Source organism: Lissotriton vulgaris, chromosome 5 (genome assembly GCF_964263255.1).
Source record: "Lissotriton vulgaris chromosome 5, aLisVul1.2, whole genome shotgun sequence".
Classification (NCBI taxonomy): domain Eukaryota; kingdom Metazoa; phylum Chordata; class Amphibia; order Caudata; family Salamandridae; genus Lissotriton; species Lissotriton vulgaris.
Window position 1 is genome coordinate 24585921 of NC_141693.1, and position 17276 is coordinate 24603196.

Genomic DNA, 17276 nt, shown 5'->3' on the forward strand with positions numbered 1-17276 from the left:
AACAGCAATAACAACATTAGCCACAACTGCAGCCACAACAGCAGCAAAAACAGATACAACAACAGCCCCAACAACAGGTGAAACTACAGCTGCCACTAGAGCAGCAACAACGGCTGCTACAACAGCAGCAACAACGGCTGCTACAACAGCAGCAACAGCAGCTGCTACAACAGCAGCAACAACGGCTGATACAACAGCAACAACTGCTGTCACTACAGCAGCTACAACAGCTGGTACAACTGCAGCAACAACAGCCATCACTACAGCTGCCACTGCAGAACTAACAACAGTAGCTACCACTGCAGCCACAACAGCAATAACAACATTAGCCACAACTGCAGCCACAACAGCAGCAACAACAGATACAACAACAGCCCCAACAACAGGTGAATGCTTTAATAATATATTTGCAGTCAGTGTCCCCCCACAGCCCGCCCCCACAATGCACTGCCAGCTACATACCACACCATTACCACTTTGCTGCTGAGTAGGCGTGGCTCATTTATCTATCCTTGCTCTTTCTGATATGCTGTGGTTTGCCATTATCCCTAGTACTTCAGTGATGTAACACTGATGGCAACCCCCACCTGGAAAATTGTTCCAGCTCCCCTGAATGTTCTAATCATAACTTTTTGTCTCCACAGTTGGACAAACCTCACTAGATACCACAACTGCAGCTGCCAGTAAGTTAAGCCTCTTATGCCTTTCATTTCTTGACATTTCTACTTCTTTTAGACACATTTCTTGAAGTATTTACAAACACACCTAGGCGCTGGTTCATTGAACACCTCCCTCCCTTTCTAGAGCCTTGAATCAAATTAGGCATCTCCTTTCTCAGGGCTCAGCTTTTAGACCCTTTTACCTTCCTGCTTCTCCATCACTCACCCCCTTGCTGTCATATTTATGTACTCCACTAGACCAATCAGCACCCTCCGAACACACTTTATCCTAATCCAAATGCCACTAAATATATATCATGTTTAAGAATCATCCATCCGAGGTTGCACCTTCTAAAGAAAGACACACCATTGAATGCAGGTCTGTGCCCCTGACCTTTAACACCAAGATGAAGTTAGCCTAAGTCTGGTGACCTGCAGCCCCTCCCCCCTTTAATGGAAAAGAGAAAATGTCTCTACTCCAAGTCTGCCTAGTAGTAGCCCATTCTTTATGTTTAGTATTCTGGGGTCTTTGCTGCACCCACTTGTGCCTCGGTTCTGCCCTCAAGCCCAGAAATGACTAGATCAAAGGAATAAAGGGATGCTGCTGACACTAATTAAAAACTAGCATAATGTCTTCTATATATTGTTCCTCTCATTGGTGCAAATCAACAGGCAAATTAAACAGCTAGTCTAGTTATACATTGTATATTATGTAAGTTATTCTCCTTAAGCTATCATGAATGTATACATTCTCCCTGCTTAAGTAACATAAACGCTCATCTGTAGAAAAGTAGAATGGTACTTAGTCTGATCAAATGCTTCTCTTGACTTCCACTGGAGGTGAGGCAAAAGGTGCACTACACAGCCAACAAGTGTTTCGCCCTTCTAATGCACACTGACTTGGGGCTTCCTCAGGGTTACAGCAATATTCAACACATATATAAGATAAACAGTGGTCACACTAGTGTCACTAGAATTGTGCTAATCAACTTATATAATTGTCTCATTTACGAGATAGTGCATAAAGCATGAGATAAGCTATTTTTGGAGCTGAAAAAAATAATTTTAAAGTGAAAAAAACGTACTGATCATAATTAGAAATGGAGAGCAAGGAATTTCTAAAGGAAAAAAGCAGTAGATTCTTGAGTAAAGTTTTCTACTAGAACTGGGTTCCCCCAGAGTACTGAACCCAGAAGGAGTTTCTCTATAGTAATCCCTCTCATAGTACTGGAGGGGATCTACTGCTAAAATGAGGGCAGTGCGTAAATGAAGTATAAACTCAGATTTGAGAGGGCAGTATCAATAGCGGAGTGTTTGTGGACCACTGTAATTGCGGGTATTACACAAATTATTATACAAAACAGGATATTGTAAATAGTATTATACAAAGACAGGTTTGAATCAAATTCATTGGGGTAAGTGGCAGAGCGTGGAAAACCGTGAGTGGTGCTTGGATAAAGGGGTTGGAGGTCCCCAACTAGGTTTGGCAAGATTTGGAGGAGGGTTGAGTTTTGGGCTTAGGGATATATCACAGAAAGTTGTCTAGTTAGACCTATAGCCAATATTACTTTGGGGTATAGTTAGAATGCTGTTTTATTTTCAAGAATATGGGAGACAATGAAACTTCTAAAGATCGAGGTTATGGGAAGACAAGAAAAGGAAGGTCCAAGTATTGTCTGTGAGAGAAGCCCCTAAATTGGCACTGCTTTGGGAGATAAGCAATCGTCTATTGTTTTTACCTGTATCAGGGCTAAATGAGATACAAGAATGGAGATATAGGGTAAAAATCATGTGTGACCCTGTAGAGAAATGTTGGATAAGGGTTGCAATGATTACAGACAGGATCATGGTCCTAATTTATTATTATAAGGCAGATGTGCCAGTGGTGAGGCACACCTGTTGGGAATAGTAAAATTACTTTACCTCAATTCTCTCAAAAAGAAAAGCCTTAAAACATAAACAGAATTCCATTAAAGGTCTTGCAGACTACTCAGATTGTGAATTACCTATAAGAAAGAAGGCCAAAATAATTGGAGGAAGGCATCTCGTGGACAGGTCAGTTTGCAGTAAATGGTCACCAGGTGGTCTGGAAGCCAATACGACGAAACCGACAATAAAACCAGACTTCCAGACAGGAGATTGACCATCGGAAGCGCAAAGCATTCTTGCCACGGTGACATGATGGGGCATGCATTAATCGACTCCTGCATAAATATATTCGGGGGAGTAATAAAAACAGGGTTGAAGAACACTAGACCACCCTCTCTCTTTAATGACCAGGAACTGACTCGCCTGTGTCTAGTGGTACATGCTTTGCATGGCCATCTTTCTTTAAAGACCAGAAAAAGACCCACCTGTTCCTAACCTGAGATTTGGGCTGCCCTCTGTATTTAATGACCAGGACGAACTCCACACCACCCTCTCCCTTTAATGACAAAGAACAGACCCATCTGTTCCTAGTGACATAAGCTCTCCACCACCCTCTCTCTTTGACCATAAAAGGACACACCTGTCCCTATTGGCACAACCTCTGCACCACCCTCTCTCTTTGACTCGTAAAGGACACATCTGTCCCCAGGGGCACAAGCTCTGCACCACCCTCTCTCTTTGACCAGTAAAGGACACACCAGTCCCTAGGGGCACGAGCTCTGTACCCCCCTCTCTCTTTGACCAGTAAAGGATGTTCCTGACACCAGCGGCACAACCTCTACACTGCGCTATCTCTTTAAAGGACAGGAAGTGCCCCACCTGTCTCTAGCCTGGAGCCCTGTAATCCCTCCATTTCTAGCAACCAGGTAAAGATCATGCAAATCCTAGAAACCTGGGGCTATATAACCCTACTTTTAAAGATCAGGAATAATAAAATCTCCTGAAACCAGTGGCCAGGAGCTATTGACTCCCTCTCAGTCTAAGGGCCAGCACTGGAGGACCAGCTTGACCCTAGTGACGTATATATCTCTGTGGTTGTGCTCTCTTTTCCTGGCTGTACAACATGTTAGTGGCTTTGATCAAACTTGCTATTCATGAGCCTAAATGTGTGTCTGTTCCATCATACTGGCTATGCTCCCAGATGCTAGATGCTCTGCCTGCTGATTCTGTGCCTTGCAGCAGGCTTTGTTCCATCTGGACATCTCTGCTCACTGCTGTTACCTCAGTGACATTCTGCTGGTCGTGCTTCCTTTAGCTGGCTCCAGTCCCTTTAAGCAACTATGCTCCCTTCTGGTAACTGGGTTCTTTAGAGACGTTAGGGTTCCCTTTAGATGTCACTGCTTCAGCAGGCAGGTTGTGCTCCCTCTGTCATCTTTACTTACTGCTGCTGAGCAGCTCCTACCTGCTGCCTATGGTCTCTCGGCTGGCTGCTGTCCCCTCAGACCATGCAGCTATCTGTCTCTTATAATTTTACTTGTATGCTGTCCATCTTACATCATCATGTCCCCTCGTTCTGCTTGGTGCTTTGCCCATTTCAGCTCACATCCAGCCTGTTGCCACTCGGGCTGTGTTTATGCATGCTGGTGGTTTTTCCTTTAAAAACGGAATTAACTTTAATACTTGATCGAAATAACCTCCAAAAATTGTCTTATTTTTGTGCATTAGCAACATCAACACCAGCTGCCACAACAGCAGTAACAACCTCAACAACATCTGCCACCACTACAGCTGACACTACAGCAGCAACAACGGTTGCTACAACAGCAGCAACGACGGCTGATACAACAGCAACAACTGCTATCACTACAGCAGCTACAACAGCTGGTACAACTGCAGCAACAACAGCCATCACTACAGCTGCCACTACAGAACCAACAACAGTAGCTACCACTACAGACACAACAGCAATAACAACAATAGCCACAACAGCAGCAACAACAGGTGATACTACAGCTGCCACTACAGCAGCAACAACAGCCACCACGACATCTGTCACAACAGCAATAACAACAATAGCCACAACTGCAGCCACAACAGCATCAACAACACGTACAACAACAGCCCCAATAACAGGTGACACTACAGCTGCCACTACAGCAGCAACAACGGCTGCTACAAAAGCAGCAACAACAGCTGCTAGAACAGCAAAAACAACAGCCGCTACGACAGCTGCAACTACAGCAGCTACAACAGTTGCAACAACAGCTGTAAATACAGCAGCAACAACAGTTGCCACAACAGCTGCCTCTACAGCAGCAACAACAGTTGCCACAATAGCTGTCTCTACAGCAGCCACAACTGTTGCCACAACAGCTGCCTCTACAGCAGCAACAACAGTAACCACACCAGCTGCCTCTACTTCAAAAACAACAGTTGCCACAACAGCTGCAACTACATCAGAAACAACATTTGCCACAACAACTACAGGTTTAGGTGGTAAGTCATTTTGTATTCCTCCATTTTTCAAAGCTTCACATTAACCATTGGCTAGGTGGTCATCATAACAGCAGAGCTTAAGCAACAGGGAACCTAGCAGGGCTTTACCAATCTATCCTCAGTTTTATTTCTATAGCTGGATAAAGGTATTTTCAGTCATTCTTTAAATGTGGCGCATTCCTGTTTCTGGGGCAGCACACCAGAGCAAGGTTCCTTGCTTTGCAGAGCTGCATGAGAATCTTATAAATTTGCCCCTAGCTGTTTTTCCTTTGTGCAATCAGGGATCAGACAGGTGAGTTTGGCGACATTGAGTCTGCCCTGCTCATGAGGTGCTACAACAGATCCTGGGTTGCCAATACCACTTTGCTAAAAACAATGAAGCCTGCTGAGTTGTATAACAGACCAAATGCTAAAAATTATAGTTTACCTGTGAGGGGTGTTACAACCCTGGCTCCTGCAGTCTTCACATAGTCTTAATAGCAGTGACTGTCTTTAGGTACTCTGATCTCTACTGGCCAGACTCAGTATAGCACATACTTTAGTCCTGGACACCTAAAGCCTACCTAAGGGCTTCTTGGCACCCGGGGGCCCTCTTTGAGGGTGCCCTTAGAGGTGGTCTGCAATCAGCCTCATCAACATCTAGAGCACTGTTGAAATGTATTATAGAAGTTGTGTATGGACTGCCAATGACTGAGTGTTACACCTAACATCCCTAACACATTGTCTTAAATCTCCCACAGGTACAACCACACTCAGCGGAGTAGGCTTTGTAGGTGTCGAAGACCTGAATGTCTGGCAGATCATCCTCGTCAGCCTGGGGGCTCTCGCGCTCACGGCCACGCTGCTCGGCCTCTGTTTCATGGTAAGGACAAACATGGCTGCTGTGTCCTCAGCAGTGAGCCATGGCAGGGTGGTGGAAGCAGGAGGTACTCAATACATGGGGCAGCTCCTCCTGTGTGAAAGTCACTGAATAGGAATCACTGAACGAAAGGCAGTTAATATTAGTCACTGACTGTAAGCCACTGAAGGGTAATCACTCAGCAGGAACCACTAAAGAAGAGTCAATGATTGAGAGTTACAGATAAAATAGAAAGCAAATAATGGAAATTGCTTAATTGAAATCATTGAACTTTAGCCATTGAATGGGAGTCAGTGAATGAAAGTCACTGAGACTGACACAGAATATAACTCACTAAATTGGAATATCAAAATGGAAGCCTCTGAATTACAGTTCCTCGAAAATGAGAAATGGGATGGTAGTATGTCAACAGAGGATACTGACTGGGAGTTATTAACTGAGTGTCGTTTGGGATGAAGCATTGGCTGGGATCTTTAGGTGTGGGATAGTTTTAATCAATTGCTGGCCACTAACCAGATGTCACTGGGAGTTATTGCAGGCCCTTCACTAAATGGGATCCTGAATCCGGAATCTGTTAATGATACTCTTTGAGTGGTAACTACGGAGTGGAAGAACTGATTGGTAGCATTTGGGAGTGATCATTTAGGTACCATCGATAAGAGTCATCAATCAGAAACCAATAACTGGCCCTCAAATTATCTCAACCTATGGGTGTATATGTTTCTGCAATAATGTGAGAATGTTTTGTTTATCTTGGGGTTCGTTCAGGCGTGGTTCATGTATGCTGGTACTTAGCCATGGTGGTATTTGTAGGCATCTGTTATTACATTTAATTACCATCTTTTCTTGACAGGAAGCCGGTGGAGGTTCCTCAGGTGTTGGGTGATGTGGGTCTGTTTGGGTAGGTTGAGGATCAGTCTGGCTGCTGAGTTCTGTATCGTCTGGAGTATTTTCATTAGTTTGGTGGTGGTTCCTGCTTACAGTGCCTTGCCGTAGTCCAGCTGGCTGGTGAGCAGGGTTTGTGTGACTGTTTTTATTTTGCTTATAGAGAGCCATTTGTTGATTTTTCAGAGCATCAGAGGGGTTGAGCCAGGTCTCTGTGATGAAGGTCTAGCCAGGGGCGGGGTGGTGATGGTGTCCCAGACTTTGGTGGCGAGTTTGCAGAGTGATCTGGCATTGATCAGGAGGCATCCGAGCGGTTCTCGGATGGTCTTGTTTGGCAGAGTGGGCATGGTGCGGGAGGTCCTATATTGCAGTTGTAGAGACAGATTTGGCAGGTGAATGGTCCTGCAGTGGAGTGAGGAGTTGCAAGACAGCAGTTGTTTCTGCTGTCCAGGATCCATGGTTCAAAGATCTGCGACTGAGTACTTTTGGGTGCCCGGAGGGCCAGGGTTCCTGGAGCAGAGTGTGGTCCAGATGTGTGCATTCAGGCTTGCCTTTTGGGAGCCTTTGGTGCACTGGCAGTATTACTGTGCTGTTGCATCCATTTAGTAGGTCCTGGGAGGGATGCTGGGGTGGCAGGCAGAAGGAAGCAGATGGCAGGAGGCGGGAAGAAGAAAAAAACTCTGCCAAGTGGGCACACGAGGGCTGAACCTACCTAAATGGGCTGGAAACCTACCTAAAAAGTAAACCAAGCTAAAAAAAAGCTGGCTGACAAGGCTTGCTACCAGGGCTAACCTGCACCGGGCAGGCTCATCCGTGCAGCAGTCCAGTGGAAGTAGGCAAATGGGGGAGGAGGAAACTGACAAGCAGCAAGGGATGCTAGTCGCATTAGGCATTACTGCAATACTCCACAATCATTAAGCACTTCATGGAATACTGTAATACTGCATTCACGCTGACCGTTTTAGGGACATTTTGAACCCATCACCCAAAAAGGCTGCTTTGGATGCCGCTGCAGTACTCAACCATCAATGCACATTTTTAGAGACTATTGTAATACTCCACCCTCTGAGCGTGCTGCAGGGTACTGAATCATTCAATCTCCACTGGACGCTTTAGAGACTATTGTAGTACTAAGAGCTGACTGGATGCTCTGGGGGGTAATACTCGTCCCTAACATTAGCTATCAAAGTCTGTAGAAAGGTCAAGCTTAGCCATCTTTGTCCAGCAGATTTATTCTCTTATCACTTCTCAAGTGCCCACTACTTATTAGGAAATATTATTTGTTTATTACACAATGCTCTCGGTAGTAGTTTTTTTGTTAACACAATATAAATTATAAGAGATCATCTCTCCACCCCCCCACTGTGCCCTCTAGGAGGGAGTTAGTTATTGTAAATACATTTATTGTTAATAAAAATTACCCACAGCTCACATTCATAGCAGTGTATTTAAAAAGTGCCTGCCTAGTCGATGGTTTTGAAGAACTAGAAGGACATTGCATCCTGTATGTTTATAGTGGGGAGATTTGAACCTTTTTCAAAGAGAGCAGATTCAGAGCTATAGGTAACTCACCAGGTAGCGGGTTTCTCTCAGGATGGCAAAGTTGCCTTCTTTCTAAATTGTTGTGGATGGATCTGAGCATAGGTCTCTTTTGGGACGGTATAAATGCTGCTAGTCTTTAATATGGAATGCCACTGAGCAGCTTGTGTGCAGGGGAAAGGATGTTGATCTAAATGCTATCTTTCAATGGATGTCAATATAGCTCCCTGAGACAGTAGTGATGATACCTCTCCGCACTATATCTTTAACATCTCTGTCAGCCGTCTCTGAATATAGAACATGGCTGTAATGGAACTTAGCTCCCTTTTCTATGATTTCTCAATAGGGTATAACAGATCATCTTATAGAGACACAAACAGTCTCTCTCTCATAGATAAAACAATGTCCTCTCCCTTTCCCTAATAGGCTATGAAATATCATCTGCAAAAGACCCCAACATCTTCTCAAAGAATGAACAATGCCCTCTCTCCTCTCATCATTAGGGCATGAAATATGATCTGAAAGAGACCCAAATAGACTCTCAAAAAAGAATGATCATCTCTTATGAACCATTTACAGAGCCTTTGAGAAGGGGACCTCAGCCTCATTCTTCTAGACCTCTCTGCAACCTTCGACACCATTTTACATCGCACTCTTGGAGCCAGACAACACAACGCAGGAATACAAGGATCTGCCCTCGGCTGGATCCAATCCTTCCTCTCCGGCAGAACCCAGAGGATCCGACTCCCTCCTTTTCTCTCCAAACCCACAGAAATCAACTGTGGAGTACCCCAGGGATCTTCAATCATCCCCACACTCTTCCACATCTACATGGCCCCCCTCGCTGCCATTGTCAGACCGCATGGGCTCAGCATCGTATCCTATGCCATCGACATCCAGCTCATCCTCTCGCTCACAAAGGCTCCAGAAGACACCAGACTCTGTTTGCAGGAAGGAATGAAGAACATGGCAGCCTGGATGAAGGACAGCTGCCTGAAGCTGAACTCAGAAAATACCGAGGTCCTCATCCGAGGTCCCTGCACCTCTGCCTGGTGGCCCTCCACCCTCGGGAGCTCACCAACTGCCACAGACCACGCTCACAACCTCGGCATCATCCTTGGTGCCTCCCTCTCCATGAACCGCCAGATCAACGCTGTCTCCTCCACCAGCTTCAACTGCCTTCGCATCCTCCGTAAGACATTCAAATGGATCCCTTCCGACTGCAGAAGGACCGTCATCCACACACTCATCACCAGCAAAATAGACTACGGCAATGCCCTCTATACCGGAATCAACAAAACCTTCCTGCTTAGACTCCTGACCATCCAGAATGCCGCAGCCAGACTGGTCCTCGGGACACCACAGCAGGAGCACATGACCCAACACCTACGAGGCCTCCAATGCCTCCCCTTCGAGAAGAGGATCACCTTCAAACTCCTCACTCACACCTACAAATCCCTACACACCATCAGACCCAAATTGCTCAACGAGAGAATATCCTTCCACGTACCCAATAGTAACCTCCGCTCCACCGACCTCGCCCTGGCAGAGTTCTCCGGCATCCGCAGACACAGAACCGGCGGGAGAGCTTTCTCCCACATCTCAGCTAAGACTTGGATCGAGCTCCCTGTGAATATCAGATGCTTCCCGACCCTGCACACATTCAGAAAGGACTTCAAGACCTGGCTCTTTGACTGATTACGGAGCTGCCACCCCTCGCCTTGAGACCGTCACGAGTGAGTAGCGCGCTTTACCAGCCCCTGATTGATTGATTGATTGATTATATTAATATTTCCATGCAGATTAAAACTCATTAGATCTTCATCCAACATGATTCCCCATCTACCTCGCTGTTGAATTACCCACTCAGTCTGAGAAGTGGAATCAAGTGGAATCAATCAATGCACTATTTGGGATGATCAGAGGGTTATGGTTTCATTCAACCAGGCTTGGTGAAATTTGTGTAATGTCCGTTGCAGAAATTCTGTGAAATACTTAAAAACTATGCAAAATTACACGTTATTACATAAAATACCTTGTGTCTATTTTGGGCAGAGAATGAAGTTCATGCTAAAAGAAATAATGAAGATTATCTGTGACATGAACAACAGACACTATCTTTTTGTTGGTGTAAATTGCTCCTGTTCTCACACAATAGGATTTTTACCCGAACAAATTCTCAATTACGCAGTGTGGTGTAATGGCGTAATCTCAATCATTTCAATTAACAATCATAAAATTAAATTCTAGAAACTACACAAGATTACACCTGCATAAATGAAATTTCCTCTGGGCCTTCTTTCATCGTGGCCGTCACCAGATCTATCATTTTAGCCAATGTAGTGTTTCTATGAAGGAATAATCCATTTTAGTTTCAATATTGTCTCAAATATCTAAGAGGCAGGGATGTCAGAATGGAACCTCACATTTGTTGCTGTATTTTAAAATTGTCACATTAGATATAAAGTTGATAAACTAGTTTCAATTTATGAGCTTAGAAGATAGTGGATGAGTGGGCATCATCTTGTCTGCCCTAAGGACATCAGTGGGGCAGCTGGATCCATTTAACCATCACTCACCTCCAGGTGTTACAGATGGGCAACCAAGGACCTGCCTAAGTCAAGCACCACCTGAACATCCAACAACCAGTCAGACATCTACACTATGCATCACTCTCACTCGTACAAACGCCCCGCATCAACAGAAGCATGAACAAAGGCAGCGCCTTCGCCTGCCATGCAGTGGAGACATGGAATGTCCACTCCCTGCTGCTCCGGATTTCCCTATCTCTATCAGAAATTAAAAAGGAACTCAAGACTTGGCATTTCGACTGAGTCCCTCGGACACTGCAAGCACCTGGATACCCTCTCGGGTGATAAGCTGCACTATACAAATCAACCTATTGATTGCCTGATTAATTGACTGATTAACTTACATGTATGGGAGGGAAATTCTGGGAGATTGCAGTTAGTGCAATATTGGGCAATGATGTCTGTTGTAAATTTAAATGGGTCATTCAGAAATGGGCCCCAGGCCCTCGCTCAACAAATCTTCGATTCCCAGTAACAGTTGGAAAAATTCCAGTGTTGGCAGGCTGTTCTCAGCCTAACTAAGAAGCGTAAGGGATTTAAATTGTTGAGGAGACAGATGAATAAAATATAAATCTTATATTTAATAATCCAGAGGCCAAAGCTGGATTTGAAGGAACAACTCTTTTTGGCTGTTCAGAGCTCAGGGAGTCCTGGGCCACGATGAATCTCCCAATACCAACAGTGTGAGCCCTAATAACAGGACAGTGGCTCCCTGTTTCCCTAATCCAATAAAACACTTTATTGAACAGACCTATGATTTCCTATAATCATCCTGTGACAGAGCACGTCTTAAAAAGAAGCATTACTATTATTTATTGTTGACAAAAAAAAAGCTATCCACAGGACTAGACAACATTCCACTATAATTACTGTGCATTAGTAGGAGCACATGATTGTTGGCTCTCCAACAAAATCTGCGACTGGTGGAGTCAGATCGAATAGGACCTGTTGGGGGGCCCTCAGGGATATTAAATGTTGGTTTGGAGGCAACATTAGTGCCGTTTCTACCCAGCATCATGTGCCAATGCCACTGGTGATTTGTTAGACTGGGAACGAGTGGATAACAGAGACAATAGTAGCTAATTTTTGGTGCTCGGACTCCATGCAATTCGGACATACTAGTGGGACTACCTGGATGCCGCCTTTCTGGAGCTATGGTTAGCACCTGGCAAGGCCCTCTGAGTCAGTGATTGAGAAAGCTGAAGATGAGAGGGTAGGACCTCAGAGTTCAGGACTTGTTTTGTGACCCTGGTCCTGCGGTTTAGAATCCGGAGGGGTGAGTGCAGAGTTCCGTCCCAGTCATTACCAGTGCGCGGCCATCCAGGACCCTGAGCGCTCAGACTTCTGCGTGTTATACGCACTGTCTGGTGCTGCATGCTCTCTCATATACTCAGCAACCTGAGAATTATTTATGTGATCATAAAGGAACATTTTGGATGGATTACACACTTTGCATCCTAATCAGTGATTACCTTTCTTTGTTTATCCCTAAGTGAGAACGTTGGGCGCTGCCTTCTGCTCGGTAATTCTGCATCTTGTCACTAATTGAACATCTTATCTATCATCTGGTGCATGGAAGGGCTGCACATTCCCCCAAGTCCGCTACCACCATCCCTGTTTGTCATCACTATGCAGCTCTGGCCATGTCAGACCTACTTTCGGTTCACTTAACCACAGCCAAAAAATCACAGTCTCTTTATTGGCCTCTACACAATACTTACCTGCAACTTTCATAACATGCATTTGTTTAACCTTTTATATATATATAGATCCTCATTGATAATACTGACACTTCTAGTTGTGAATGGGCAGATTACATAGTTCACGTAAACCAGTTTCGAATAGCGATACACAACAGACTGCCTCGGGTGCAAGCACAGACATGTCAGATGCTTTGCCTTTGGCTGTTTCGGGCACCTTTCAGGGCTCTGAAAAATCACGTGATAATCTGGACCTGAATTTTTTGACAATAGAAGAGACCCGCACAGCTTTGATTTTTGTTTACTACGTGAAAATAAATGTAAACTTGCAGAAAATTTCCTAACAATGCTTCTGCCCTCACAGAATTACACTCTTGAACAGAGGATTTAGCTCAGCAGGTGCACGATCTTGCAAAGTGTATGTGGCTTACAGAAGACAGAAGACAGACTTGAAGATGTGGAGTGCTGCTCCCACCACAATAATATCCACATAATAGGCCTGCCTGAAGGCCTTGTAGACATTGGTGCTACTCTTTATATTGAGCTCTGCTTAAAAATTGAAATAGCTTCTGCATCACTATTTCCTCAGTTCGTAGTGGAACATGCTCACAGAGACGCCGTGAGACGCCGACCTCCAGGATCACCATCAAGGCCAATTTTGCCAGAATCTTAAATCATCAAGACAGAGATGCTATCCTGATGGATGCCAGAAAAAAATTATTAATCAAAGTTGAAAAGGCAAGGGTAATGATTTTCCCTGATTATGCTATTGATGTACAAATAAGAGCTGTTTGTTTATGCAAGTTAAAAAGAAGCTACAACATTTTTGTCTGAAACATACACTATCAATTCCCAGAGAAGCTTTCAATATCAGATGGCCATCATACGCATCTTATACAGAACCAGAAGTAGCCTGGAACTGGGCTGAGTCCTATGACAAAGGAGAACATGACTAACTCCCTAGACAATCCTCAGCCACCACAATACCTGGACAAAGCTGTGTGGTGGCACGGAGAAACTGATTGCACGGACACAGCCGATGAGGCCTCTCTTCATCCCACATATGGCGAGAACAGCACAAAGTGGTCGCACTGGCTTCAGCTTTGTATTATCCATCAAAAACCGCAACATTTATATCTACTGAATCAAGAAAATGTGGTGATGACCCCCAGATGGACACAGAGGAACTGGACACCATTCCCACACCATTGGTTATTCCACAAACTGCTGATGAACTTACCTGAAACTACATCTTTTAAAAAAAATAATACTCTAATATGAAATATGTCATCTATTTACATCCCCTATGACCTCTTTGTAGTACTGCACATAAGTCTCTGATCTGTGATCCTTCTTATGCCTGTTATTTTCAGGTCGGCCACGATAACATTATGCTTGTTGCTGCTCGTACTTACATCTGAGCTTAGTTTGAATGGCAGAGAACGTATCCCACTATTCATGCATATCAGTAGTTCAAAGTGTCTCTACGGGTCTACTGTACACGCCCCACCTTTAGTTCCTTGTCCTGGTGTTGGCATAGTAATTGATAATTATTTTTATGTTTAAGTTTCTATGTAAGACTAACGAGTTCAGAGGTTTCTCCTTTGGGTGGTAACTGTTCATGTGTGTAAATGTCCTTATCTTGCAATGGGATGCTTGGTCTGCGAAGGTGCTCGTTCCACAATTAGATCTTTGGTCAGTAATTCTTTATTGCACATTATGCCTCACAATTCACCATCCCATCTAAACTAATTACGTGGAATAGTAGGGTAATACATTTTATGTAGAAATGTTACAAAGTTCACTATGGTGGAATACTCAGGTTCTTTTTTTGGCAAGAGGCTTGTTCTAGCATGTTCTAATGGTAAGTCCAGCTATAAAGTTCAAGGTACTTGGCGTATGTGAGGGGAACTTTATTTCGGATTAGGTCTGGCTTTCCCTTAGATGTTGAACGTATACATGTACTACATAAAGATAGGCAAGATGGGAAGCCGCTCGAACCTCGTGATATCTCTGCCACAAGTATTACCAAGCTGAATATTGGCACCATACATCATCCTGCCTTGTTGACTGGGTGCTTACACCCTAGATTATTGGGGGTAATTTCAAGTGTGTGTTGGATGCACTAACAGACCAATCATTGTCTCCTCTTCCCCAGTCCCTGCGATACATCATGCCAAGGCCTTCAGCAATGCAGAACTGTTGATGCCCTGGAAGCACAACATTATCAATCTGTGGGCACTCTGTCATCCTGAACATGTACCAGTGCTGATAACAATTGTTTTAAAAGGGCATGAGCTGGGCCCTTATGTCTAGTGTCCGCATTCAACCTAGAACATACCCCAGTGTTGTACAACTGGTGCATGATCGCGCCTGTATGTGATATCTCCTTAAAGTATTATGTTTTCACAGCTCCAGGATGTAGGCAATAATTCATGTAAAATGAACATTTCATAAAGATTCATTTTTTATGATAAGCCATGCCCCTGTTAGAAACATCTCTCCACAGCTGCAGTATGTTCTTCTGTATGGGGGTTCTTTCTATAATATAAGAATGTTGTAAGTAAACAACTCTTCACAGCTTGAGCACACCCTCCGGTGGGGAGATAATGTCTGATGAGCACACATCCCTGAAAGGAGCATCTCACTCACCTACTTCCGCCCCCTGTGGAAGTTGTTGTTCACCAGAGCGTCCCTTAGGTGTGAAGCTTCCCCACAGCAGCAGCTGCTTCAGGATTTCTAGTAATGAGAACAGTCTTCTGCTGTTGCCTACCTTTGGTGTCATTCTGTGTTGAATACATCTCTGATGGTCTGGTGCTGCTATTTACACATTCCTTCTTCCTTCTCTTTCAGGTTTTCTCAGGAGGATTGTCCGGGTTCTTTGGAGGCTCCTATTCGCCAACAGCTGCCAGCGCTGCAAACAACATGACAGAATTGACATCAAGCATGCCAAGATACAACACTCACTATCAACAAAGTGGTCCTGAGATTCAGGGTCAATGGGACCCATCCCACCACCACACCCTGGAGCACCACCAGGAACACAGGGCTCAAGACAATAACCAGGATAATCACCGCCAAGATAGAACTGATGATAACAGGGAGCATGACAGCAGAACATATCGGTTTAACCCTTGAGGAAAACAGCCAGGAAGACTCTACCATGAACTACCACTCTGGAGTCTCACTGAGTGCATGTGTGCATCTCTGTGACTGCAGGAAAAGCTGGTTCTCAGTGTGGAAATGTTTTACTGTTTGTTCAAAATAACACTGCCCTTATGACTCCCTCTGATGATTGCATCCTAATCTCTAGCCATCCGGCCATGAACAAACACTTACAAGATCAAAGGCCTACAGCACACAAAATGTGAGTCCAATTGCCCTTCTCTTAAGCAAACCTGTCCACATTTCTCAGGTTCCCAATTTCCTAAAGAATATGCAACTTTCTAGGAACACCCTCCTTGCCAAGCTGGTGCTCCAGTGGTCCAGCCCTAACACTTCTTAGTGGAGAAGATGATGTGGAGTCTACACTCGTTCCTTCCACCTAACAAATAGGGGCGCCCATTGACACACTCCTGCATGGTAGAAGTGGGCCACGTGGAGAGTTTTTCTGTCATACTCAGATGAACCCTAGGACTATGAGTAGCCATTGCGAGTGGACTACAGCGATGCGGCTCCTGTAAAGCTTTAAAGGCGTCTTATGTACTGACCTACAGTGCAACATATTTATTATTGATATTTATAATGAAGAAAACTAATTTATTCTCTGTATATTTGTGAAGCATTCAGACATCCTGAGTCTATGTGAATTAAGGTACGCTGGGTGGTCTCATTGGCTTAAATGAAAGAACTCCATAAATGCACTCTATGGATAAAGAAGGTCTGCCTGTGAAGACCATCTAGAAACCCAGCCTATGCACCTGTAATAAAATTTCATAACTATAACTTCCCTGTAACCGTAGGTTTTTTCAGTGAATTTCGAAGGCTTTGTTAAGGTTGATTTGTAACTAAATCGTCCCCGTAATCATTGGTTTTTTGGGAGAATTTTGAAAGTCTTTTTTTTCTCCAGAGTATAGCTGTAGACATTTGAGAGTGGGTGTGTAAGTGGCTGTATAGGTCTGTGAGTGCAAGTGTGAGTGATTTTTTGCATGTGTCCCTGACTATGTATTTGCCTGTATGGGTGTAAGAGTGGTCATTTGCTGTATGGGTCTTTGACTGAGCGTGTTAGTGGCTGTCTGGCTCTGTTATTGGAAATATTGGGGGTTTTGTGTCTGTTGCTGGGTTTGTTAGTGCCTGTTTGGGTGTATGAGTAATTTTGCATGCACTAAAGCTTTGCCTTCATTACACTACAGCTATCATTGGCACTATAACTGTCAGTGGCAGGGTCTATTTGGGAAGTGAAATTATTCATATGGCAACCCTTTAGTCAGTGACTTGATGATAAACCTAGTGCTACATGATTCTTTTGACCTGTCTGGGAATATGGTAGTTTGTCTTACAGTGTCTGTGTTCTTCAACTTATGTGATTTTTATAGAAAAGACACGTTAACTGGTACATGTGTGTCCATTAAGTCTACCTTTGTGATCATTTTGAAAAGAGACTCTTGTACAGTTCAGTCACATTGAAAGGGTTTGTGTTGTGGTGGTTGATCAGAGTTCATTTTCAGATTGAATTCCA

The 17276-nt window shown here is 44.3% G+C and overlaps 1 protein-coding gene across 1 annotated transcript in view; it reads left to right on the forward strand.

The window, feature by feature from the left end:
* LOC147710031 (uncharacterized) overlaps nucleotides 1-16513 on the forward strand; it is a 76070-nt gene extending 59557 nt beyond the window's left edge. The window contains exons 11-14 of the mRNA XM_086919310.1: nucleotides 645-683; nucleotides 4254-5024; nucleotides 5765-5886; nucleotides 15452-16513. Coding sequence (XP_086775436.1) covers nucleotides 645-683; nucleotides 4254-5024; nucleotides 5765-5886; nucleotides 15452-15736 — 1217 coding nt within the window. The 3' untranslated portion in view covers nucleotides 15737-16513. The remainder of the gene's footprint in view (nucleotides 1-644; nucleotides 684-4253; nucleotides 5025-5764; nucleotides 5887-15451) is intronic.
* Nucleotides 16514-17276: the final 763 nt, after the last annotated feature.